Raw genomic sequence first — 24,548 nt, forward strand, 5'->3', positions numbered from 1 at the left:
CAATGTCACTGTATTTGGAGATGGGACCTATAAGAAGGTAACTGAGGTTAAATGGATCACAAGAGTGCAATTCTGATCCTATAGATTAGTATCTTTATAAAAAAAAAAAAAAACCCACCAGATCTTTTTCTCTCTATGTGTGTTTCTCTGTCTGTTTCCCTTCCCTTCTCCCCTTCCTTTGTCATATGAGAATGCAGAAAGAAGGTGGCCATGGACTCGCCAGTAAAAGAGCCCTCACCAGAAACCAAATTGGCAAGCACCTTGACCTTGGACTTCGCAGCCTCCAGAACTGTGAGAAATAAATTTCTGTTGCTTAGGCCGTTCAGTTTATGGTATTTTATTATAGTGGCTTGAGCAAACTAAGATAGATTTTGCTAACAAGAAGTTGGGTGTTGCTTTAATAAAACCTAAAAATGTGAAAGTGGCTTTGGAACTAGGTAATGGGTAGAGGCTAAAAGAATTCTGAGGTGCATGCTAGAAAAAGCCTAGATTTCCATGCTAGAAATATGGATGTTAAAGGCAATTCTGGTAAGAACTCAGAAATACAGTTGAAGAGAAAGCCTCCATCTTCTTAGAGAAAACATAATCATGAACAGAATTTTGGTAAATATATGTTTGTTAAAGGCCATTCTTGTGAGGTCTCAGATGGAAGTGAGGAATCGGTCACTGGAAGACAGAAGAAAGGCAATCCTTGTTATAAAGTAGCAAACAACTTGGCTGACTTGTTTTCTAGTAGACAGAATTTATGAATGATAAAATTGAATATTTATCTGAGATTTGTAAGCAAAATGCTGAAAGTGTGACCTGGATCTTCCTCAATGCTTATAGTAAAATGCAAGAGGAGAGAGATGAATGAAAGAAGAAATTGTTAAGCAAAAAGGAACCAAAACTTAAATATCTGGAAAATTATCTCCCTGTCATATTGCTTAAAATGAGAAAGTATATTCTAAAGAGAACACCAAAGGTATGGTTAGACTATCATTTGATAAATAAATGATGAGATTATATGAGCAGAAACACTGCCTGTTTCAAATGAAGGAGATGCACACAAGACAAAAATGATGGAAGGCTTTTACATGTCCTAGATTCTACAGGCAGGACAATAGAGCTTTCCAGCTGCTAACTTCAACGATTCTTTTTTTTTTTTTTTTTTTTTTTGAGATGGAGTCTCACTCCATTGCCCAGGCTGGAGTGCAGTGCAATGGCATGATCTTGGCTCACTGCAACTTCCACCTCCCAGGTTCAAGTGATGCTCCTGCCTCAGCCTCCCAAGTAGCTGGGATTACAGGCGAGCACCACCAGGTCAAGCTAATTTTTGTGTATTTAGTAGAGATGGGGTTTCACTATGTTGTCTAGGCTGGTCTCAAATTCCTGACCTCGTGATCTGCCCGCTTTGGCCTCCCAAAGTGTTGGGATTACAGGCATGAGCAACCATATCTGGCCTTACTTGCACTATTCTTTAAGAAAAGGGGAGATGGACCTCAAAGCAATTCAGATGTTAGCAAGGCCATTACCTAGCAAAACTTTTGGGATGAAACTCTGCCTGGGAGAGCATGCCTGGCAGAGTGTGAGGAGAGGTACAGCATCCACCTGGGGTCCAGAAGGCAGGGCCACCACCCTAGTAGGTCTGGAAGGCAGGGCACTGAATCAAAATGGATTATTCTCAAGCCTTAATATCTATTAGAATTTGCCTTGCTAGATTTTTGGACTTGCTTGGGACCTGTCCTCCCTTCCTTTTTCCCTATTTCTTTTCTTTCCTTTCTTTCTCCTATTTTTTTTTTTTTTGAATGCCTATTCTATACCTGTTCTGCCACTGTATTTTGGAAGCAAATAATTTGTCTGGTTTTACAGTTTCATAGGGAAAAAATTTGCATCAGGATGAATCATATCTCAAGTCTCACCCTTATCTGTTTTAGGTGATATTTAGAAGAGACTTTAGACTTCAGACTTTAGAGTTGATGCTGGAATGAGTTAAGGCTTTTGAGACTGTTGAGGTGGTATGAATGTATTTTGTATTCAATAAAGACATGAATTGCAGGGGTACAGAAGTCTGTTGACCAAATTATATCCCCACAAAATTCATATGTGTAACCCCAAACCCCAATGTCACTGTATTGGAGATAAGATCTATAAGGAGGTAATTAAGGTTTAAGAAGATCATAAAGGTGGGGCCCTTATCCAAAGTGATTAGTACACTAATAAGAAGAGACATGAAAGCTAGTGTGCTTGCACAATGGATTCTTGGTTATGACACCAAAAGCACAAGTAACAAAATAGATAAATTAGACCTCATCAAAATTAAAAAGTTTGTACACTAAAGGATCTTATCAAGAAAGTGAAAAGACAACCTACAGAATGGGAGAAAGTATCCACTAATGATATATCTCATAAGGGTCTAATATCCAGAATATATAACTACATATAACTTGAACAACAAAAAGACAAACAACTCAATTTTAAAATGTGGAAAGACCTCAATAGAGAGTTCTCCAAAGAAGATATACAAATGGCCAACAAGTGCATGAAAAGATGCTCAACAAAACTAGCCATTACGGAATGCAAATCAAACCTACAATAAAATACCACTTTATACCCTTTGGGATGGTTACTGTCAAAGGAATAGAAAATTACGGTGTTAGTGAGGATGTGGAGAAATTGGAATCCCCAACAATGCTCTTGGTATGTAAAATGGTTCAGCTGCTGCAGAAACATTTGTTTATGGGTTCCTCAAATATTTTCACGTATAATTACTATATGACCCAAAAGTTCCACTATGTTTATACCCAAAAGAATTGAAAACAGGGACTTGAGCAAATACTTGTATACAAATGTTCATATCATCACTCTTCACAATAGCCTGAAAGTGGAAACAACCCAAATGTCCATCAATGGATGGACAGGTAAAACTGTGGCATCTAGGTACAGTGGAATAGTAGCCATAAAGAGAAATGAAGTACTGACACATGCCACAACGTGTACAAGGTGAACCTGCAAAAGATTATGCTAAGAAGACAGACCAAGAGGTCACACATTCCATTTATATGAAATATCCATATTAGGTACCACAGTTTGAAAGCTGATTGGCATTTACCAGGGGCTGAGAGAGGGAAGAATGGGAGTAACCACTTAATGTGTTAGGATTTTATTTTGAGGTGTACTTTAATACATTTAAAATGTGTGCAACCACCACCTCTAATTCCAAGGCATTTTCATTCATCATGACACTTGGCATTGTGAACAGCAAATAATAAATGCTCATTAAAAAGGTTCACCCCAGGCCGCGCACAATTGGATCACGCCTGTAATCCCAGCACTTTGGGAGGCCGAGGCGGGTGGATCACTTGAGATCAGGTGTTCAAGACCAGCCTGCCCAACATAGTGAAACAGTCTCTACTAAAAATACAAAAATTAGCTGAGTGTGGTGGTGCACCCCTATAATACCAGCTACTCCGGAGACTGAGGCACGGGAATCGCTTGAACCCAGGAGGCCAAGGTTGCAGTTACCTGAGATTTCACCACTCCACTCCAGCCTGGGTGACAGAGCAAGACTGTCTGAAAAACAAACAAAACAAAACAGACTTTACAATGTGGGCTGGTAATGCGGTTTCTGAATTTTTAGAACCCTTCTCTGGGGTGATTTTTTTAAAAAACATTGAACTCATTGGCAATTGATATACTACAGAAGGTTGTACGCATTGGACTAGTAAATGTAGGTAACGGTGTCGCTGTTCTTCCATTTGGATGTGTTAAGCAAAGAGAAAAGCTAGTTCTACGTTTCTTCCACTCTAGAAATTCCACAGGGTCGCTTTTCCCCAAATTCACATCTACACCCTCCCTCCCACTTTGCGGACTGGGACTGCAGGCCTGAGCAGAGCTTCTGGGCCGCGCCTCCCGCCCAGACCTGAGCCTCTGCTGGCCTCACTGGGGTCCTGCGCCAAACGCTGCGATGCAGGCTCCTGGCCGCGGCCCCGCCCTCCCGGCTCCTCCCCTTCCGCCCGCCTTCCCCGCCCCCCGGCCCAGCCCGCCAGTCGGAAGTGCGGCGGCCGGAACAGGCAGTTGGTGGCGGTGCAGCACGCAGCTGCCGAGGGGGCGGGTGGGCTTTGCGGCCGAACAGGCGGCGCCGTCTTGGGGCCTAGCGGCAAGGCGACCCGCACAGGTGGGCGGCGGCGGCAGGTGGGTGGGACTGGCCAGCGACTGGCAACGCGGTGGCTTAGGCGCGCGAGATCCGGCCAGGGTCAGAGGTGAGCGGGCCGCATCCCAGAGCCCGCTGGAGGAAGACGGGGTCCCCAGAGTCCCGGCAGGCCGGGGCGGGGGTTGAGGCAGCTAACCTCCGGGCGGACGCCGCGTACATCGCCTTTCGCGGTGTTGCTAAGCCGAACTTTAAATTTTAGTTTGACTTTTGGGTTCCAGATACGGGTATTTCCGGACATTGGCAAGAATTTTGCCTTGGGCGTCTTCGGAGGCGTTTTTCTTGGTGTCCATATTGCATAAAGGCTAGTCGCTCTTCTGTGGAGATGACGGTTTTACAGGTAAAGCCTAAGTTGTGACAGAAGCTCCTGCAGTGGGAAGACTGGTCGATCAGGGAAATCAGTAGAATTGATAGTAACGTTTAGAATTTGGGTTAATTACTGGCCATGGTTACCCGGCGCTCAGAAATGAACTTGGAGAACAGTTGCCCCGGAAGCCATCTCCCCTAACCACTGCGTAGTGGGGGCCGCGTCTTCTGGAGTGCAATTCATCAAAGTCTCTAGTAGGACTCAAAATTTTCGGAGTTGAGTACAGTGTACTTGGGTTGATCACCATGTTATAAAGTTAGACCCAAGTTGAGAAATACATATTCGTTTCTGAGCATAATTGGATCCTTTTTTAAAATGCATTGCTTTTTTTAAAAAAGTGTAAAAACAGGTGCTGGTTTGATTAGTTTGCAGGTTGTGATATTGGAAGGGACCGAAGAGTGGACGTCGAGAGTTCTGAATTCTGATCTAGGTCTGTGATGTTAGGAAAGTCAGTTGTTCTGATTGCCTTATTCTGTAAAATGGAGATGATAATGATTACAATTTTCTCGGAGATTCTAGTACTGCATACAGCCAGAATGTTTGCTTTGTGAGAGATATGAAGTTATTAGTTTTTGTCTGAAGGATTTAGTTTAAAGTTAGTAAGCTCCCATCCCCAATTTAGTGACAAGAAATCTTAAAGTCATCACATTTTGTCTGAAAGTACGTAGCGTATCTTCGTCTTCAAATTCAGTGGTCAGAAAATTTTCACCTTAACCTAAATTCAACTTAAAGAACAACTTCTATGAGCTCTTCAAGGGTAGGAGTAATAATTTACTCATTGTAAATGATTGTAAATCATTTACAGTTGTATGGCGCTTGTGTTTGTGTTGTATTAGGAGTTTAGTCCATTTTTAAAAGTTGTTTAGTCCCCCGCCCCGCCTGACAGAGTTTCACTCTTCTTGCCCAGGCTGGAGTGCAATGGCGCTATCCCGGCTCACTGCAACCTCTGCCTCCCGGTTCGAGCGATTATCCTGCTTCAGCCTCCCGAGTAGCTGGGATTACAGGCCCCGGCTACTTTTGTATTTTTTTAGTAGAGACTGGGTTTCAGCATTGTTGGTCAGGCTGGTCTGGAATTCCTGACCTCAAGTGATCCACCTGTTTCTGTCTCTTACAGGCATGAACTACCGCCCTAGCCAAAATTTATTTATTTATTTTTTATTTTATTTATTTATTTATTTATTTATTTATTTATTTATTTATTTATTTTTGAGATGGAGTCTCGCTCTGTCTCCCAGGCTGGAGTGCAGTAGCGCGATCTTGGCTCACTGCAGCTTCCATCTCTCAGGTTCAAGCGATTCTCCTGCCTCAGCCTCCTGAGTAGCTGGGATTACAGGTGCACGTGACCACACCCGGCTGATTTTTGTGTGTTTAGTAGAGACGGGGTTTCGCCATGTTGTCCAGGCTAGTCTCGAACTCCTGGGCTGAAGCGATCCTCCTGCCTTGGCCTCCCAAAGTGCTGGGATTATAGGCGTGAGCCACTGCGCTCGGCCTTCTGTATTTTTTTGTAGAGACACTTTGCCCATGTTGTTCAGGCAGGTTCGGAACTACTGCTCCAGGGCTCAGGCCATAGGCAGCCTCCGCCTCCCAAAGTGCTGGGATTACTGGCCTGAGCCACACCCCACCTGGCCCTTTCCTTTTTTTTTTTTTTTTTTCTTTTAATGACTTGGCACAAAAAGCTTTGGAGTTCACCAAAAATCAAAGCAAAGCTGTTTTACCTGGAAAATCTTGTTTTCTGTCATCAGAAGTTGTGCTTTAGTTCAGCTGTATAGACACCCAGTAGTGGTTACATGAAGTTAGGTGAATAGATTAACAATAATTTTTATTTGTCATCACTCTCAGAGCAAATGTTTTCTATTTACTTTTATTTATTTATTTATTTATTTTTTGAGACAGGGTCTTGCTCTGTTACCCAGGCTGGAGTACAGTGGTGTGATCATGGCTCCTTGTAGCCTCTTTCCCAAGCTTAAGTGATCCTCCTGCCTCAGCCTCCCGAGTAGCTGGGACTACAGACGTGTACCACCATGTTGGACTGATTTTTTTTTCTTGCCTTGGTAGTGACAAGGTCTCACTACGTTGGCCAGACTGGTCTCAAATTCCTCAGCTCAGATGATCCTCCCACCTGGGCCCCCCAAAGTCCTAGGGTTACAGGTGTGAATGACCATGCCCAGTCTTAACTCAGAGCAAATGTTATGCACCATCTCTGTGCTAGGCAGAGTGAGCTTTAACCCTGGCAGCACATTTGACCTGTCTGGAAAGCTCCAAAAATGGGGACCGTGCCTCACTCTAGACCACTTAATCTGTCTGAAGCGGGTGGGTCACAGGCATCCCACAGTTTCAAGCTCCGCAAGTTACTTTTGTGCAGCTAGGATGAGAACTCTTGTAGTTACTGGAAAGAAGGTTTTCAAGAGTGCATAGTTGCTTAAGGACTGGTGGCATTGGAATTGGCATCTGGAAAATGTATCCTGAGGCATTTGGAGGATATTTATAAGAGGATTTTATTTTTTTCTCATCCAGGCCAGAGTGTAGCCGCACGATCTCGGCCCACTGCAACGTGCGCCTCCCCGGAGCGATTCTCCTCCCTCAGCTTCCTGAGTAGCTGGGACTATAGGCACGCGCCACCACGCCTGGCTAATTTTTTTTTTTTTTTTTTTTTTGATAGGGAGTCTTGCTTTGTCTTCCAGGCTGGAGTGCAGTGGCACGATTTTGGCTCACCACACCCTCCGACTCCCAGGTTCAAGCGATTCTCCTGCCTCAGCCTCCGGAGTAGCTGGGATTACAGGCATGCGCCACCATGCCTGGCTAGTTTTGTATTTTTAGTAGAAACGGGGTTTATCCATGTTGGTTAGGCTGGTCTTGAACTCCCGACCTCAAGTGATCCTCCTGCCTCAGCCTCCCAAAGTGCTGGGATTACAGGTGCGAGCCACTGCGCCCAGCCAAAATTACTGCTTTTACAACACCTTTGCAAGATGTTACTTTTGAGGAAAAGTGGGTAAAGAGTACATAAATATTATTAATTACAACTACATGTGAATGTACAATTATCTCATAGCAAAATGCAGATTTTTAAAAAAGTTATAAAAAAATACACGCATTTCTTGAGATTAGATCTCAGAAGTCATGTTGAGTTGTCTTAGCTCTCATGTTCTTAAATCTCTGAGTTGTCATAAAAAAATTAAAGTTACTCTTAAATGCAAAAAAATTCACACATAGTATAAATTTTTTAAAAATGTCTTTGAGAGATTTGGAAATATTTTTCTGACTGAAAAATTAGCATTATGGGACTACTCCTAAAACATGTAATATTTTATCTGATGAATTCTTTCTTTCCTGCTTCTCTTAATGCAATACACAGTAAATAGCCGAAAATACCATCTACTAAGTGCCAATTTTAACTCTTTTCGTTTATAGAGATTTATGTTTCTGTTAAGCATCCATGAGATTTGATTTTATTTTAATTTTTTTAAGTGGAAGACATCAGAATTTTAATAATCATTTTAGGTAAGTGTGTACCTTATTTTTGACACTGCACAAAACTCTTTTTTTTTTTTGAGACGGATTCTCACTCTGCCGCCCAGGCTGGAGTGCAGTGGCCGGATCTCAGCTCACTGCAAGCTACGCCTCCTAGGTTTACGCCATTCTCCTGCCTCAGCCTCCCGAGTAGCTGGGACTACAGGCACCCGCCAAATCGCCCGGCTAGTTTTTTGTATTTTTTAGTAGAGACGGGGTTTCACCGTGTTAGCCAGGATGGTCTCGATCTCCTGACCTCGTGATCCGTCCATCTCGGCCTCCCAAAGTGCTGGGATTACAGGCTTGAGCCACCGCGCCCGGCTCAAAACATTGTTGTTTTTCAAAGTTAAGTTGTAATCTGAACTTGAAATTATATCAGTGAACTTTATATTCTGTTAGTTTGAAATCCATTGGTCTCTCTGCAACTTTGAATCAGTCTTTATCCATGCATAATTTTGAAACCTCATTCATTGGTTATTTGCAAAATCAAGTTGTGAGAGTTACAAAGATCTTTTAAATGTCAATACATTTCATTAAACAATATCAAAAAATTGATTTGTCAGTGTCACCAGCAATTTCGTTAGAAAAAGCCTTTGAACAATAGCAGTCACATAAAAGTCCCTTGAAATTATAACCTTATGGGTCCAAATTTTATTATTAGCCAGTTTTGCCAGCACCATTTAACATGGGAAGTTGTTTTTCTTGAAGTGATGGACTTATTTTATTATTTTTAAGCAAGCACGAAATACTTGTTTGAATATCTATAATTTGCTTAGCAGTTATTTTTTCAAGTAGAAATGGAAAAAGCAGCTGATTCTTTTGCATCTAAAAAACAAACAAGGGCTGTGCCCTGGTAAAAACCATCATATTTTAGTATTTAGCAGAAAGGGTTTATAAATTCCCTTCTCTTTCCACCGAATATTAAAAACATGTACCCACGGAGTGAGGTTTGGTTTTGCTTTTGTTTTTTGTATCAAACATGTGAGATAATGTGTCTTTTTATTATTGTTATTTTAGTTTAATTTATGGGATACATGCGCTGAACATGCAGGTTTGTTACATACATATAGATGTGCCATGGTGGTTTGCTGCACCTATCAACCAGTCATCTAGGTTTTAAGAGCCGCATGTGTTAGGTATTTGTCCTAATGCTCTCCCTCCCCTTGCCCCCAACAGGCCCCAGTGTGTGATGTTCTCCTCCCTGTGTCCATGTGTTCTCATTGTTCAACTCCCACTTAGGAGTGAGAGCATGTGCTGTTTGGTTTTCTGTTCCTGTGTTAGTTTGTTGAGGATGGTGGTTTCCAGAATCATTCATGTCCCTGCAAAGGACATGAATTCATTCTTTTTTAAGACTGCGTAGTATTCCATAGTGTGTATGTGCCACCCTTTCTTTATCCAGTCTATCACTGGTGGCCATTTGGGTTGGTTTCAAGTCTTCATTATTGTAAATAGTGCTCCAGTAAACATATGTTACGTGTGCATGTGTCTTTATAGTAGAATGATTTATAATCCTTTGGGTGTATACCCAGTAATGAAATAGCTGGGTCAAACGGTATTTCTGGTTCTAGATCCTTGAGGCATCGCCACACCATCTTCCACAATGACTGAACTAATTTACACTCCCACCAACAGTGTAAAAGTATTCCCATTTCTCCACAACCTCACCAGCATCTGTTGTTTCTAGACTTTTTAATGATCGCCATTCTAACTGGCGTGAGATGGTATTTCATTGTGGTTTTGATTTGCATTTTTCTAATGACCAGTGATAATGAGCTTTTTTTCATATGTTTGGCCTCATAAATGTCTTTTGAGAAGTGTCTGTTCATATCCTTCACCCACTTTTTGATGGGGTTGTTTTTTTCTTCTAAGTTGCTTATAGATTCTGGGTATTAGACCTTTGTCAGAAGGGTAGATTGCAAAAATGTTCTGCCACTCTGATGATAGCTTCTTTTGCTGAGCAGAAGCTCTTTAGTTTAATTAGATCCCATTTGTCAATTTTGGCTTTTGTTGCAGTTGCTTTTGGTGTTTTAGTCATGAAGTCTTTGCCCATGCCTATGTCCTGAATGGTATTCCCTAGGTTTTCTTCTAGGGTTTTTATGGTTTTAGGTTTTATGTTTAAGTCTTTAATCCATCTTGAGTTAATTTTTGTATAAGATGTAAGGAAGGGGTCCAATTTCTGTTTTCTGTGTATGGCTAGCTGGTTTTCCCAGCGCCGTTTATTAAATAGGGAATCCTCTCCCCATTGCTTGTTTTTGTCAGGTTTGTTGAAGATTAGATGGTTGTAGATGTGTGGTGTTATTTCTGAGGCCTCTGTTCTGTTCCATTGGTCTATATATCTGTTTTGGTACCAGTAGCATGCTGTTTTGGTTACTGTAGCCTTGTAGTATAGTTTGAAGTCAGACAGCGTGATGCCTCCAGTTTTGTTCTTTTTGCTGAGGATTGTCTTGGCAATACAGGCTCTTTTTTGGTTCCATATGAAATTTAAAGTAGTATTTTCCAGTTTTGTGAAGAAAGTTAATGGTAGCTTAATAGTAATAGCTTTGAATCTATAAGCACTTAGGGCAATATGGCCATTTTCACAGTATTGATTCTTCCTATCCATGAGCATGGAGTTATTTTTTCTATTTGTTTGTGTCCTCTTTTATTAGTAAGGATTTTTTATCAGCAGACATGATTATATCTGTGATTTGTAGTCAGCTGTATAGTGAACAAGCCCAGTGGGCAGGCTATTAAAATAATTCAGAGGGAAAATGAGAACAGCAACAATGGTGGTAGAGAAGAGATTTTTTTTTTTTTTTTTTTTGAGACTGAGTGTCGCTCTGTTGCCCAGGCTGGAGTGCAGTGGCCGGATCTCAGCTCACTGCAAGCTCCTCCTCTCGGGTTTACGCCGTTCTCCTGCCTCAGCCTCCCGAGTAGCTGGGACTACAGACGCCACCACCTCGCCCAGCTAGTTTTTGTATTTTTAGTAGAGACGGGGTTTCACCGTGTTAGCCAGGATGGTCTCGATCTCCTGACCTCGTGATCCGCCCGTCTCGGCCTCCCAAAGTGCTAGAATTACAGGCTTGAGCCACCACGCCCGGCCAGAGAAGAGATTTTTTTAAATGTTTTTTTTTTTTCTCTCTGGGGATGTTAAATATTTTTGAAGAAAGGGAGTAATAATTGTAACTTGCAAATGTGTTTTGCCCTACCTAGTTAAAACTGCTTTTCTGCAGTGAGTGGATAGGTTGTAGTACATGAATTTTATTGTTTACACATTATTAAAAAATGTCTTAAAAATATATATGTCTTAAAAAATAAGTAATTTTCCTTGTTAATTATTAAATGTGTAATCTCATTTTTTTCTCGTAATAGCCTTATGTTAATATTGGGGTTTTATTGTTTTTGCTTTTCAGTACTGTAAGATTGATGTTAAAGACATGGTGTTCACCCCACTTCATCAGCGTACATAAGTTATCTCTTCTTTTGGACCCTTATTTTATGCCATAATGGTAAGCTGCAGCTCAGTATGTTCAAATTTGTGTTTTAGAATGTTCTCTTCCTTCATCTTCATAAAGATATTTGTATTATAGATACAGAAATACTCTTGTAAGCTGTACACATTATCCCAACTGGGAAATTACTTGGCAATCACATTGCAAAATCTTCTCTATAAAATATATTCCCCACTAATCAGTGTTATAATTATCACATTTTATCTGTTCTTGTGTTTATGAAGTATTAAAAATATTTACTACTATCTGTTTTGCCATATTCCAAATCGTTGGCAAGGAGGATGGGTATAAATACAAACAGTTTTGGGGAGTATAGATTTCTCATATTTTAAAGCTTTTCTTTAGATTTTATTAAACTTTAAAAACAAATGTAACCTGCTAACTGCACATAACGTATTTCAGACAGCATCAGTGCTGAGCTTCAAAAGGCACATTTCTGTTCACTGACTTAGAGTCACTAAACATACTTAGGAGTAGGCATTTAACTTTTGCCATTAAGAAATGACAGACTAAGGGAGAAAAACACTTTTTAATGTTTTAAAGAAGCAGCAGCATTTGACAGAGAATAAATGAACATTGACCACCATGTTATTTATTTAGATAACCCCTGTTCTGCATCAAATCTTCAGAAAACATTCATCTTCCTTATCCTCTTGGGTTCTTGCCTGTCTACTCCTCCTCTATTAGAGAAAAGTAGAAATATCACAGTGGGGTTCTGACCACACCTCGTATTTTGCATCTATAGTACCTAATCATTTTCCTCTTACGTATTTGAAGGAGGTAATGAATGAATGATGCTTTTATTTATGTATGTAGACATGTCTCTCTAGACCCTTTGAAGTTTTAATTTCAGAAGACAAAATATTTACTTGAGATGTTGACTGTTTAAAATTGTCCTAGACTATATATATTTGATTGTGTTTATTATAATTTTTTGATACAAACTCTAAACTTCTATGGGCAAAATTTAAAAGAACCGTCTGTATTTGTGAAGTGTATATGTACAGAATTATGTTTTCATGGTGGAAAATGGGATCAGGGAAAATGGGATTCAGGAATCTTAACTTGAATCCTGGGAACCAGTTTCATTGGGAATCTGCTCTTTATAAGATTTTTTTTTTTTTTTTTTTGGGGGGGAGAGACAGAATCTCACTGTATTCTCCAGGCTGGTCTCGAATTCCTGGTTTCCCACCTCAGCTTCCCAAAGCTTTGGGATTACAGGCATGTGTCACAGTGCCTGGCCAAGATTTTTTAACAAAGCAAATTGGTGTAGATCTGTTATAACTGAATGTTTTGAAAAAATGGCAGATTTCAGACTTTCTTCACTTATCATATTTAGATATTTGATAATATGGATTTTTTTTTATTGAACAGTGGAAGAAGGCCCACTATTTTTGGAATTATACAAATTATCCATCCTTAGGACTAGGTGGTCACTTAAAAGTTCCCATGATTTCCAAAGGGTGGCAGTATTTGTTTTTCCCCCTTGCCCTCCTGGGACTTTGGTGGGTGGTAGGAGTCTTTACCCACATGCAATTTGGTAGGTTGAGGTATTGGAATCTACAAAATAAGACAGAAGAATTTAAGTCCTTTTAAATAAAAACTGAAAGTTCTGTGCCTCTGAATAAAATTTAAAAATGACTATCATTGTGAATGAAAAATACTATAAAACAAAAAACGAGAAAGAGAACCACTGGTGGTATATTTAGGTTTTTTTTTAGACTTGAGTTTTGCTCTTTTTGCCCAGGCTCTAGTACAATAGCACAATCTAGGCTCACTGCAACCTCTGCTTCCCGGGTTCAAGTGATTCTCCTTCCTCAGCCTCATGAGTAGCTGGGACTATAGGCGTGTGCCACCACGCCTGGCTAATTTTGTATTTTTAGTTGAGATGGGGTTTTACCATGTTGGCCAGGCTGGTCTTGAACTCCTTACCTCAGGTGATCCTCCTGCCTCGACCTCTCAAAGTGCTGGGATTACAGGCGTGAGCCAGCATGCCTGGCCATGTTTAATTTTGTTTAGGACCTAGTGCTTTTATTCATATGTGTCTTTAGAAATGAAAGCTTTACAAATGAAGACATAGCATAGCTTCACCATATTTTTTCCTCGTCTTTAAGAAATGAGTGGATAGGGATCTACTAGTAGATCTCAAACTTTACATTTAGTAACAGTAAAATATTTCATCAATTCTGAGGTTCATTTTCTTTTATATTTTAATATCACTGAATTGATGAGTTGATACTCGAATATCTTACAATTTATAGCTTTTTTTTTCTGTCTTAATATTATGCAAAATAATGATGCATGCTTTCAGTGGCATCTTAAATTCATTGACACATGGCAATGATAGCCATCATTTATTGCATTCTTTCTAGGCACTGAGCTAGAGATGTTAATAGGTTTTTTGCATTAATATATTAGCACTTTCTAAGTTAATGTTAAGTGCCATTACAACCCCACTCCCAATTTTCAAGACTTTTAGCAAATTAGGAGAGTTTAGCCTTTGATTCATTTTGATTGTGTACTTTATGGCCAGTAAATTTTTTTGAATGGTGCTCTTAAAAATTAAAAGTCTATGAAGTGATGATAGCTGCCATATCCAAACCTCCCCTATGTTAACCTCACAAATACTGACCAGAGAGACCATGTTAGCATTCTTATTTAGTTTGTGGTTAGTAATCAGGTGCCCAAGACTCATATTTTTTCTTTGTTGTATATATTGATCATAGAGTGGAGTGGAGGAGACAAATAAAGGAAAATATATTAGACCTGTTTTAGAAAACATTAGAAATGTTAAATGTATATTAAATTTTTTTTGTGGAAATAACTAATGTTGCCAAATATACTATTTACTTTTTACAGCAACAAGCTTTAGAACTAGCTTTGGATCGTGCAGAGGTGAGGTGTGACTAAGTTACATATTGAAATAGTGTTGTCTTTAACTGACAAAAGCTCAGTGTTAAGAGATTTTTGTATGTGATTTTTAAAGGAGCACATTATTATTTTAGGACAAGTATGCATATCATTTTGCTATAAATATATAAAAATACCAGGTGATATTTGGATTACCTATTACTTGGAATCCTCAAGATAATAATGTTATGGAATAAAACTTACTTGAACAAGCATATAGAATTTCCAAAATTGTATTTTCCTGTTTTGACAAGTTTTCTAATTACCCAAAGGAAAAAATAGCTAAGGTATACAGTATACAATTTTTCATACATTAAGCATATTTTGAACAACCAGAAAATACATTGATAATATTTCTGACCTGTGAAGTCATGGTTGTGAAACTATGATTTTGCTTATGGCAATGAAATACTTTGCTAAATTGTTGTGCAGTTCAAATTTCATTTGTTTGAAACTTAATCTTTATATGTTAAGTAGTTTTTCCTACAAGATGTAATTCAGAGACTTAAGTGACTGAATAGCCTTTTTAGCCTTACTTATGTTTTAGATATACTCAGTACAGTTGTTCGTAGTCAAAAGCAAAAGGCTAGCTATTCTCATAAACTTTTGTTTTTTAGTATGTCATTGAAAGTGCCCGACAGAGACCTCCTAAAAGGAAATACCTATCAAGTGGAAGGTATGAATAATTAATTGGTAACATCTTAGATTCCTTGAAATATGATGATGGCCACCTTTTATTGCATTCCTAGTAGGCACTGAACTAGAAATTTTATAGGTTCTTTGCATGTATTAGGAATTTCTAAGTTAATGTTAGCTGCTATATTCAGCTCCACCCCATTTTTTGGGAAATTGAGGAAAAAATGTTAAAATTTAGGAAAAAATTAAATAACATTCATGTCATGATGATTACTATATTAACATTTTGTATATTTGTTTCATTAAATTTTTTTAGAAAGTCTGTATTTCAAAAACTTTATGACTTGTATATTGAAGAATGTGAAAAAGAACCTGAGGTTAAGGTAAGTATACATTTTTATTGTGTTGTAGCTTTTGAAATGTAGAAGAGAGTAATTTGGAGGAGTTACATTTGGAGTATTATTTTTGTGTGTGTGAGTGAACTAACATCTTTTTTAGCCAGATACTAGTCAGTTCTGCAGCTGACCCAGAGCTCTGGCTAATGTGGCCCCAGGCAGAGATCACCTGCTGAGGTAGGAGTGAAGGAACAGTTATATTAAATAACAGACTGTCTCACTAGGAGGTCATGAGCAAAGACACAATATATATTATCTTTTGCTTCTTCTTCCTCTTGAGAAGTGATTTATAAATTTATAGCAGTAACCTGTTTTCTCATGATGATTTGAACTGGAAAGCCAGAGCTATTACAGAGCATGTATGAAATTCAAGTACAGTGATAAAAAGTGAGCTTGCTCATAAAACGAGTTCATGGCCAATTTAACGTAATTCATTTTTATGTAGCAAAAGATGTGGGTAGTAGAAATGTAACAGAAGTTGATTTATTAATGTCTTTGAGCCCTCGGGTTGGAAGAGCCTTAAAGGTCTCTGTGAGCTTTTGTTGTCTGTCTTTAAAAATGAATACACTTTTACTATTCAGGCCAGAAACACAGAAACAGTGGAATTCCAGTAGTGTCTAACTTTAAAATCTTCATATTAGGAAAAAAATTATTTTTAAACTTATAAATCTTACAGTATGTTTTTCATAAGTTTTACTGATATATACGTGACATACAATAAATTCTACATGTTTAAAGTATATATTTTTTAAGTTTTGACATGTGCATTGTAGATAGAAACACCCATGAAATCATCACTACAAAGAATAGAATGTACATATTCATCACCTCAGTGACAGAACTAAAATAAGAGAGCCGCATATATGAAGATTCTAAATTGGAATTGGCAAGCTGCTCTCCACCAGCTAAATGTGCCTACTACATGTTTTTATAAATGAATTTTTATTGGAACCCATCACACCTGTTGGTTTGTATATTGTCTAGGGCTGGCTTACAGGTACAAAGACAAATTGAGTGTTGCAGCACAAACTATTTGGCCCACAAGCATAAAATACTATCTGACCCATTAAGAAAGAAAATTTGTAACCTCTAGTCTATATGGGATCAACTCCGTGGTAGCTAATTTGTTTTGTTGAAGAGGTACACATACTATAAAAATTCATCTAATTCTGTCTTAAGTCAAATTATGAGGGGTTTCGCTACACTGAAAAGACTAACATTTTTAGTCTCTCTTCACGAGTTTAACTTCAAAGTGGTTAAAAGTTGTTTGCCTTTTTAAAAAAGTTTCAGATTATTTAGTGTTTTCATTCTATGGTGATGAAAGATTAAGAATTTATCACTTCTCTCTGTATGTGTGTATGATACATGTTTAATATATATTTACTAACTATAAGATATTCAAGACATTTTGTTTTTTTTTGAGATTCTGAAAAAATATTCTATTTACTGTTATCTTTGCTAAATGAGATTTGATGACATGATTTGTTAAATCTGTAAGTAGGTTTTATTTTAAATCATACGCATTTTTAAAATCATGGACTTTGTTGTGGTTTTTAAGGTGCTGTTGAATTGGATTTACAGAATATGTCCAAATTGCTTACTTCGTCTTACCAATTAGATATTTTTAGGTTCAACATTTCAGCTTAGAGCTGTTGAACTTGTTTGTATCTTATTTAGCCTATGAAATATTTAAGAAATGTGCACTTCTTAGATACAACCAAAGAGAATGCTCCATATTCTTTAGATTAGACTTATACTTAATGGAAACTATATACTTCTGTGTTTTATATATTTGCATTTAATGATTTTATATTCTACTTATTTAAATATTTTTATTAAGTATTCAAAAGTGTTTTATATTTAAGTGCTTTTATTGTCTTGGAGGTCACCAGTTTTTAAAATATGAATTAATTTGCTTGAAACATAGTAGTAGATAAAAATTGAGTTTACATAGCTGTCCCATATGTAGTGGCTATAGTTTTGTGAGCCTTCTTCGTTTATTCAGAATCATAATGCGGAAGGAGCACCAAAAGGTTACTTCAAGCCTGATTTTGTTAAATCATAGCATTATTTATTAAGGTTATACTGGATTATTTTAATGAGCTCTGCCTCTTTTTAAAGCAGAAATTAAGAAGAAATGTGAACTTGTTAGAGAAGCTTGTTATGCAAGAGACTTTGTCATGTTTAGTGGTCAATCTGTACCCAGGAAATGAGGGATATTCTCTGATGCTCAGGGGAAAAAACGGATCAGGTAAGACCCTCCAGAGCACAGCTGCCACAAAATACTTTTGCCAGGCAGGATGTGCTGTTTTTTTAAAGTAGTTTTTTAACCTGCTAAAGCATTTGTCCTTCAGATAGTGATGACTTAGTGATAAAAACAGATTTTGATCCCCATTTTCTTCCTATGATATGTTTTGGTAGAATATTAGAAATTATTTCTCTTATGGTTATCTTTCCTGAGTGTGCATTTTAGAAGTATTCTAATTGATATGTCTTTGAAGTCCAATTATAAAAGCATCTCAGAATCAAAGGAAAGGTTAAAAAAAAAAAGGAAAATTATAGAAACATAACTTACAGATAATTAAAATAGAATTTCCTTTCATTCTATTGCTATTTATATTTTAAGATAGTATACCGTGTTTAAAGGTAGGTAATCCTGCAGTTTGAATATGAGTCTGAAATCTTCAAAATTAAGCAGACTTGCTGCCTTTTGAGTAATTTTCACATAATAAAAATATTTCTATTAATATTGAATATGAGCATTTCTGTTAATGGTGAGTATGAACATAATTTAAAAATATAAATACTCTTCAGTTTCGTTAAAGAGATAAAAAATTTAATAATGATGATAATGTGAGTTCTACAAGGAGCTCTCATAGCTAGAAGTTTGTGTGTGTGTTGATAATTAGTTGTAAAGTGTAACACCAAGAGAATTTTGTTCTAAAAGTGACCACTTTTCAGATAACGCACCAAATTGTCCTCTGATTTCCAGATTAGATTAATTGGTCTTCAGTGAACTTTCAGTTACTTTGACATTGGAATTTTATCATATTCTAGTTATTTTGCTTTGGGCTGTGATTCAGATTGTGATGTTATGCCAGATGTTTTTTCACAATGTGTTAGGTTTTTTCCCCCGCTTAAATAAAGAAGGACATTAGGAGGGACTTTTGGTTTTGTTTTTTTTTTTCAATCCTCGCTTTGTTGAAATGCCTTTTGGTTTTATTATAGACATTTTTTTGAAAAGCCATTTGAATTATACAGCTAAGCTTTCAGTGAGCATCATCATTTTCAAACTTTATGTTTCAAATTAAGATTCTGAGACCATTCGACTGCCCTATGAAGAAGGAGAGTTGCTTGAATATTTGGATGCAGAAGAATTACCTCCTATTTTGGTCGATCTCCTAGAAAAATCTCAGGTACAAAATTTTTGTCTTTAAAATGTCTTTATATTTGTTATATGTATATGATATATATATGTCACATTTATATGTATGTATACATGTATGTATATAAATGACTATATGATGTTTTGTGACAGGTGATGTTTAATTTCTATCACTGTTCCCAACAGCCTTTAAACATGAAATGAGGCTGGGCTTTGGTGGCTCATGCCTATAATTCCAGCACTTTGGGAGGCTAAGACAGGAGGATCACTTGAGCCCAGGAGTTTGAGCTCACTACAGTCTCAAACCCCTGGGCTCAAGTGATCCTCCTGTACCACTGCAGGACTAGAGAAGGAAGGATTAGAGAAGGAAGAGGTAAACCAGAATTACAGTGATTGCACCACTGCACTCCAGCATGGGCGATAGAGCAAGACCCTGTCTCTAAAACTAATAATAATAGAAGATGAAATGAGACATGTATAGCTATCTGGAAATGGATTTGTTGTGTGATCTTTAACCTTCAGGGTATACTGAAATGTATAGACGTAGTTCTTCTAAAATAGTTAGAACAATTAGCTCATCAACTGGAAATTTCCATATAGTTACAATTAAGAAATTATGAAAGAAACCACTTTGAATATTTATGAAGTTTTTCACTTGGGGGCCAGAAACTGGCCTTTACATCTGTACTTCTCTCTACATCTGTACTTCTCTTCACGTCTGTACTTCTCTTCATAGCTTGCCTAGATAAGCACTCCCTTGCCCTGTTCTACTTCCTTCTTATTGCCTTAACACCAGCCATGCTGTGTACTCTACTGAGGAAAAAGAAGACATCACATGAGAGCTCTCGTTTCTTCCTAGCACCAGTCAACTAGCATCCCTACCTCTCTCTTCATATCTGCCTGCCTTCCTGTTAAAATAGTTGATGTGTACTGTTTATAGGTCCCCTCCACTTGTTTTCTGGATCCTCCCCTTCCTTCTCAAGGACTTAAAATTATAACCTCTCTTTTTTTTTCTGTTTCTCTTTCTCTACTAAATGCAGAATGCAAGCATACTGTGTTAGAGGTTGAGTATCTCAAATCTGAAAATATGAAGTCCACAGTGTTCCAAAATCTGAGCACTGACATGACACTTAAAAGAAATGCTAATTGGAACATTTCAGATTTCACGTTTTTTAATTAGGGCTGCTTAACCTAAGTATAATGCAAATATTTCCAGCTCCAAAATGCTTCTGGTCTGAAGCACTTCAGATAAGGGATACTTAACCTGTATGTCTCAAATTAAAAAAAAAAATCCTCCCTTCTCCAGCTACTGCTCTTGTTACTCTTGACAGCAATGCTACTCAAAGAATTTATAGTCATTTCCTTTTTTGCACATCCCATTCTTTCCACCGCCCATCTCATTTGGCATCATGACGTCATTCTGCAGAGGTTGCATTTGTCAAAGTTATCAATGATCTCCATATACTGAATAATTGGTCACTTTTCTGTTCTTAATTGGCCTCTTAGCAAAGATCAGTGGATATAACTGCGTCCTACTTGAAATGCCTTTCTGTTGACTTCTGAGACATCATTTTCCTGGTTTTCCTCTGCCTTCTGTAATCCTTTGGTCTTTTTTACTATGATCCCTTTTCCATCCATAAACGTGTGTGTTTTCAGGTTCAGTCCTTGGCCCTCTGTTTTTCTTTAGTAATATTCTCCCTGAATGATTTCAGCCAGTTTCATGTGTTTTTAAGATGTTACTTACTCTATTGCCTATATGCCTCACCATGGCCATTCCACCAAGCTCCTAACTTAGATGGATATATAATAGGTTCCTCAAATTTAACATGACAAAAACAGAACTTTATTTTACCTCCCAAACCAGTTTTATCACCAGTCTAACAGATGACCCTATCCTCACCTTCCACATTCAGTCCATCAGCAAATGCCAGCTCTCTCTTTAAGATACATGGTTGTGCTCAGTGCTCTGAACAAAACCCTTGCTTTCCTGTTTGTCTTCATCTTTTTTTTTTTTTTTTTTGAGACGGAGTCTTGCTCTGTCGCCCAGGCTGGAGTGCAGTGGCCAGATCTCGGCTCACTGCAAGCTCCGCCTCCTGGGTTTATGCCATTCTCCTGCCTCAGCCTCCCGAGTAGCTGGGACTACAGGCGCCCGCCACCTTGCCCAGCTAGCTTTTTTGTATTTTTTAGTAGAGATGGGGTTTCACCGTGTTAGCCAGGATGGTCTCGATCTCCTGACCTCGTGACCCACCCGTCTCGGCCTCCCAAAGTGCTGGGATTACAGGCTTGAGCCACTGCGCCCGGCCTGTCTTCATCTTCTAAATGTCATCCTCACTCACTACATTCCATCCATCCTTGTTTCATTTCCACAATAAAACACTCCAAGCTTGTTCCTACAGTAAGAACTTCTCATGTGTTATTCCCTCTGTCTGGAATGATCTGTCCCTAATGTATCTGGCCTTTTCTTGTGATTCAGATCTTAAGTAAAACCTAAGGTTTTTATCTGCACATGCAATCCAGATTGACCCTTCCCTATTTGATTTCCTTTATAGAATTCATCACTATCTAAAATTATTTTGTTCTGTTTACATGTTTATTGCCTGTCTTCCCACAACTGAGTGCAAATGTCTGACTACCGTATCTGTGAAGCTGTACCTGGATAGTGCCTAGCACATAGTATGCATTGTAGTTGCTCAGTAAATACTTATTAAAAAGAATGACAATAAGAATGACATAACATGGAGACCACAGTACCCGCTAAAAGTTTTGAATGGTTGAAAAACATACTATGAGTGACTGTGGCAAGTCATAACTAGAAAGACTTCAGTGATAACAGTTCTTACATTTGGGCATAGAAAGGACTGAAAAACTATTTTTCCTTTTTTTTTTTTCCGAGTCTCGCTCTGTCACTCAGGCTGGAGTACAGTGGCCCAATCTTGGCTCACTGCAAGCTCCACCTCCCGGGTTCACACCATTCTCCTGCCTCAGCCTCCCGAGTAGCTGGGACTACAGGCTCTCGCCACGACACCCGGCTAATTTGTTTGTATTTTTAGTAGAGATGGGGTTTCACCATGTTAGCCAGGATGGTCTCTATCTCCTGACCTTGTGATCCACCCACCTTGGCCTCCCAAAGTGCTGGGATTACAGGCATGAGCTACCATGCCCAGCCTGAAAAACTATTTTTCATTTGAATTTTATGTTTAGCTTCCCTCTTATTAATAAAGGCTAAGGGCAAAGATTTTATTTCTGAAAATTTTAGCAGAGCAAATATAGAAGTTGTATCTAGAAGCTGAAACACTGGCAAGGTTGATTGGCAATTTATAACAATGATAAACTTTATAGTAATGGCAAAGTTAGCAAAATTTAACAGTAAGCCAGTGAGCTGCAGAAGAACAGCTCACTGTTCCAAGGATCAAGAACAGTTCCAAGGATCTATAACATAATAGTATGTAAATGCCAAAAGTCAGTTGACTTGGTAGATGCCAAAGTCAATCTATAATTAGAAACTGTTAAATAGTTTTAAATTGCTTCTTGTATCATAGTGATGAATATAAAATACTTCCTCTGAAAAGGTTTACACAGTGTTAAATCTACCAAGGAAATCTACTGAAGAGTGCACACATGAGTGGCCAGAAATGTTGCATGAATGTAAAGGATGCGAAATGTTTGATATAAACTACTTATTTAGACTTTTGGAAAAAAAATGACATTTACATATTTTTACCCAAACAGGTTAATATTTTTCATTGCGGATGTGTCATAGCAGAAATACGTGACTACAGGCAGTCCAGTAACATGAAATCTCCTGGTTACCAAAGTCGGCACATTCTCTTACGTCCAACAATGCAGGTAAGGATGTTTAAGATACACTATTTTAGATTTTAGTTGGGAGTTTCATTTATCGAAATGTCTTCATATGTTTGTGCATAGATTAATGAGTTTTTTAAATGTTTATTTCTTCTAGACTTTAATTTGTGATGTACATTCAATAACAAGTGATAACCATAAATGGACCCAGGTTAGTTGTTTTGTTTTTTAATCTCAAACAGGCAAAATACAGGATGAAAAAAACTTATCATTAAGCAAAAGTGATTTTCTGCTTATTTTTATTCAGTAATTAAGTTTAATGCTTTATGTGAAAAGCTGGTATTCTTTTATGAGATCTGGAAGTTAAGGGTCTCTTTATACATGTAGTAATCCCTCAAGTTGCCTAAGATCATTTTAGGGTGAAGCTGGCCTAATATGCTCGATGAGATAAAACTTAGTTCTTTATCTCCTCTCAAATAGAAGAAAAATGTTTTTACCTTGACTACAAATAGATATTTTTTTTTTTTTAAATAATTCAAGTTTCTAACCCAGCCTAACCTATCTTTCTTTGCCATTTATACTGGTTGCCTTGAAATGAGAGAAACTCTCTTACCCCTGAGAATAACCAGTTAACCTTCCAGTTCTGGCTCAGTGATATATGAGGGGACTTCAGAAAGTTTGTGGAAAACTGGGATTAAAAGATAAAAAATATAAACTTTTCTTCTCAGTATAAGCTCCATTAAGTTCAAGACGCTTGTAAATGATACCAACAATTTATTTAGTCTACCCCTAAAGAAGTGAGGGTCCTGGGAACTGAACCATATCAATGCAATCAGTTTTACATTATTAACTGAAGAAAAATGGGTACTTTTTAAACTTTTTTTTTTTTTAAGATTAGGAAACAAGAAGTCAGAAAGAGCCAAATCTGGACTGTAAGGTGGATGCCTAATGGTTTCCCATCAAAACTCTTACAAAATATCTCTTTTTTGATGAGAGGAATGAGCAGAGGCATTGTGGTGCAGAACGACTCTGGTGAAGCTTTCCCAGGCATTTTTCTGCTGAAGCTTTGGCTAACTTTCCCAAAACACTCATAATAAGCACGTTATCATTCTTTGTTCCTACAGAAAGTCAATAAGCAAAATGTCTTGAGCATCCCAGAAAACTGTTTCCATGATCTTTGCTCTTCACCTGTCTGCTTTTGCTTTGACTGAACCACTTCTGCCTCTTGGTAGCCATTGCCTTAATTGTGCTTTATTATCTTCAGTATTATACTGGAAAGAATGCTTTAGTATCTTGGTCCTACTTGTTGAACATTTCCATTGAAAACTCTGCTTTTTCAGCTGATCTGGATGCAGTGGTTTTGGCACCCATCGAGTGGAAAGTTTACTCAACTTTATTTTTCTGTCAAAATTGTTCAAGCTGAACTAGTTGAGATGCCTATAGTGTTGGCTTTTGTTTCCGCTGTTAATCATTGGTCCTCTTCAATTAGGTTACAAACGAAATGAATTTTTTCCTCATAAATTGATGTGGATGATCTGCTGCTGCAGGCTTCATCTTCAACATAGTCTTGTCCATTCTTAAAACAAGTTACCCATTTTTAAACTGCTGCTTTCTTTGAGGCATTCTTCCCATAAACTTTTCAAAAAGTGTCAGTGATTTCACGATTCTTCCATTCAGGCTTCACCATCAATTTGATGTTTGTTCTTGCTTCAGTTTTAGCAGGATTCATGTTGCTCTAGTAGAGGCTGTTTTCAAACTGATGTCTTATCTTTCTTAGTGTTTCAAACTAGGTTCTGTTCAGACATATTATAACAGCTTATAGTCCCAGCTACTCAGGAGGCTGAGGTGGGAGGATCACTTGAGC

At 38.1% G+C, this 24,548-nt stretch overlaps 1 protein-coding gene across 24 annotated transcripts in view; it reads left to right on the forward strand.

The window, feature by feature from the left end:
* Positions 1 to 3,999: 3,999 nt before the first annotated feature.
* Positions 4,000 to 24,548, forward strand: part of SUPT20H (SPT20 homolog, SAGA complex component) — a 49,744-nt gene continuing 29,195 nt past the window's right edge. For 9 of the 24 annotated variants that reach the window (XM_023208834.2, XM_023208845.2, XM_023208841.2 and 6 more), the window contains exons 1-9: positions 4,020 to 4,156; positions 11,456 to 11,551; positions 14,414 to 14,449; positions 15,082 to 15,140; positions 15,417 to 15,483; positions 17,617 to 17,746; positions 18,808 to 18,911; positions 22,610 to 22,726; positions 22,842 to 22,895. In XM_023208834.2, coding sequence (XP_023064602.1) covers positions 11,549 to 11,551; positions 14,414 to 14,449; positions 15,082 to 15,140; positions 15,417 to 15,483; positions 17,617 to 17,746; positions 18,808 to 18,911; positions 22,610 to 22,726; positions 22,842 to 22,895 — 570 coding nt within the window. In that variant the 5' untranslated portion in view covers positions 4,020 to 4,156; positions 11,456 to 11,548. Of the gene's footprint in view, positions 4,174 to 4,410; positions 4,530 to 11,452; positions 11,552 to 14,413; positions 14,450 to 15,081; positions 15,141 to 15,416; positions 15,484 to 17,616; positions 17,747 to 18,807; positions 18,912 to 22,609; positions 22,727 to 22,841; positions 22,896 to 24,548 lie in introns of those variants that run through there. The other 15 variants (XM_023208837.2, XM_023208850.2, XM_023208855.2 and 12 more) reach the window with 12 other exon arrangements.

This window comes from Piliocolobus tephrosceles, chromosome X (genome assembly GCF_002776525.5).
Source record: "Piliocolobus tephrosceles isolate RC106 chromosome X, ASM277652v3, whole genome shotgun sequence".
Classification (NCBI taxonomy): Eukaryota; Metazoa; Chordata; class Mammalia; order Primates; family Cercopithecidae; genus Piliocolobus; species Piliocolobus tephrosceles.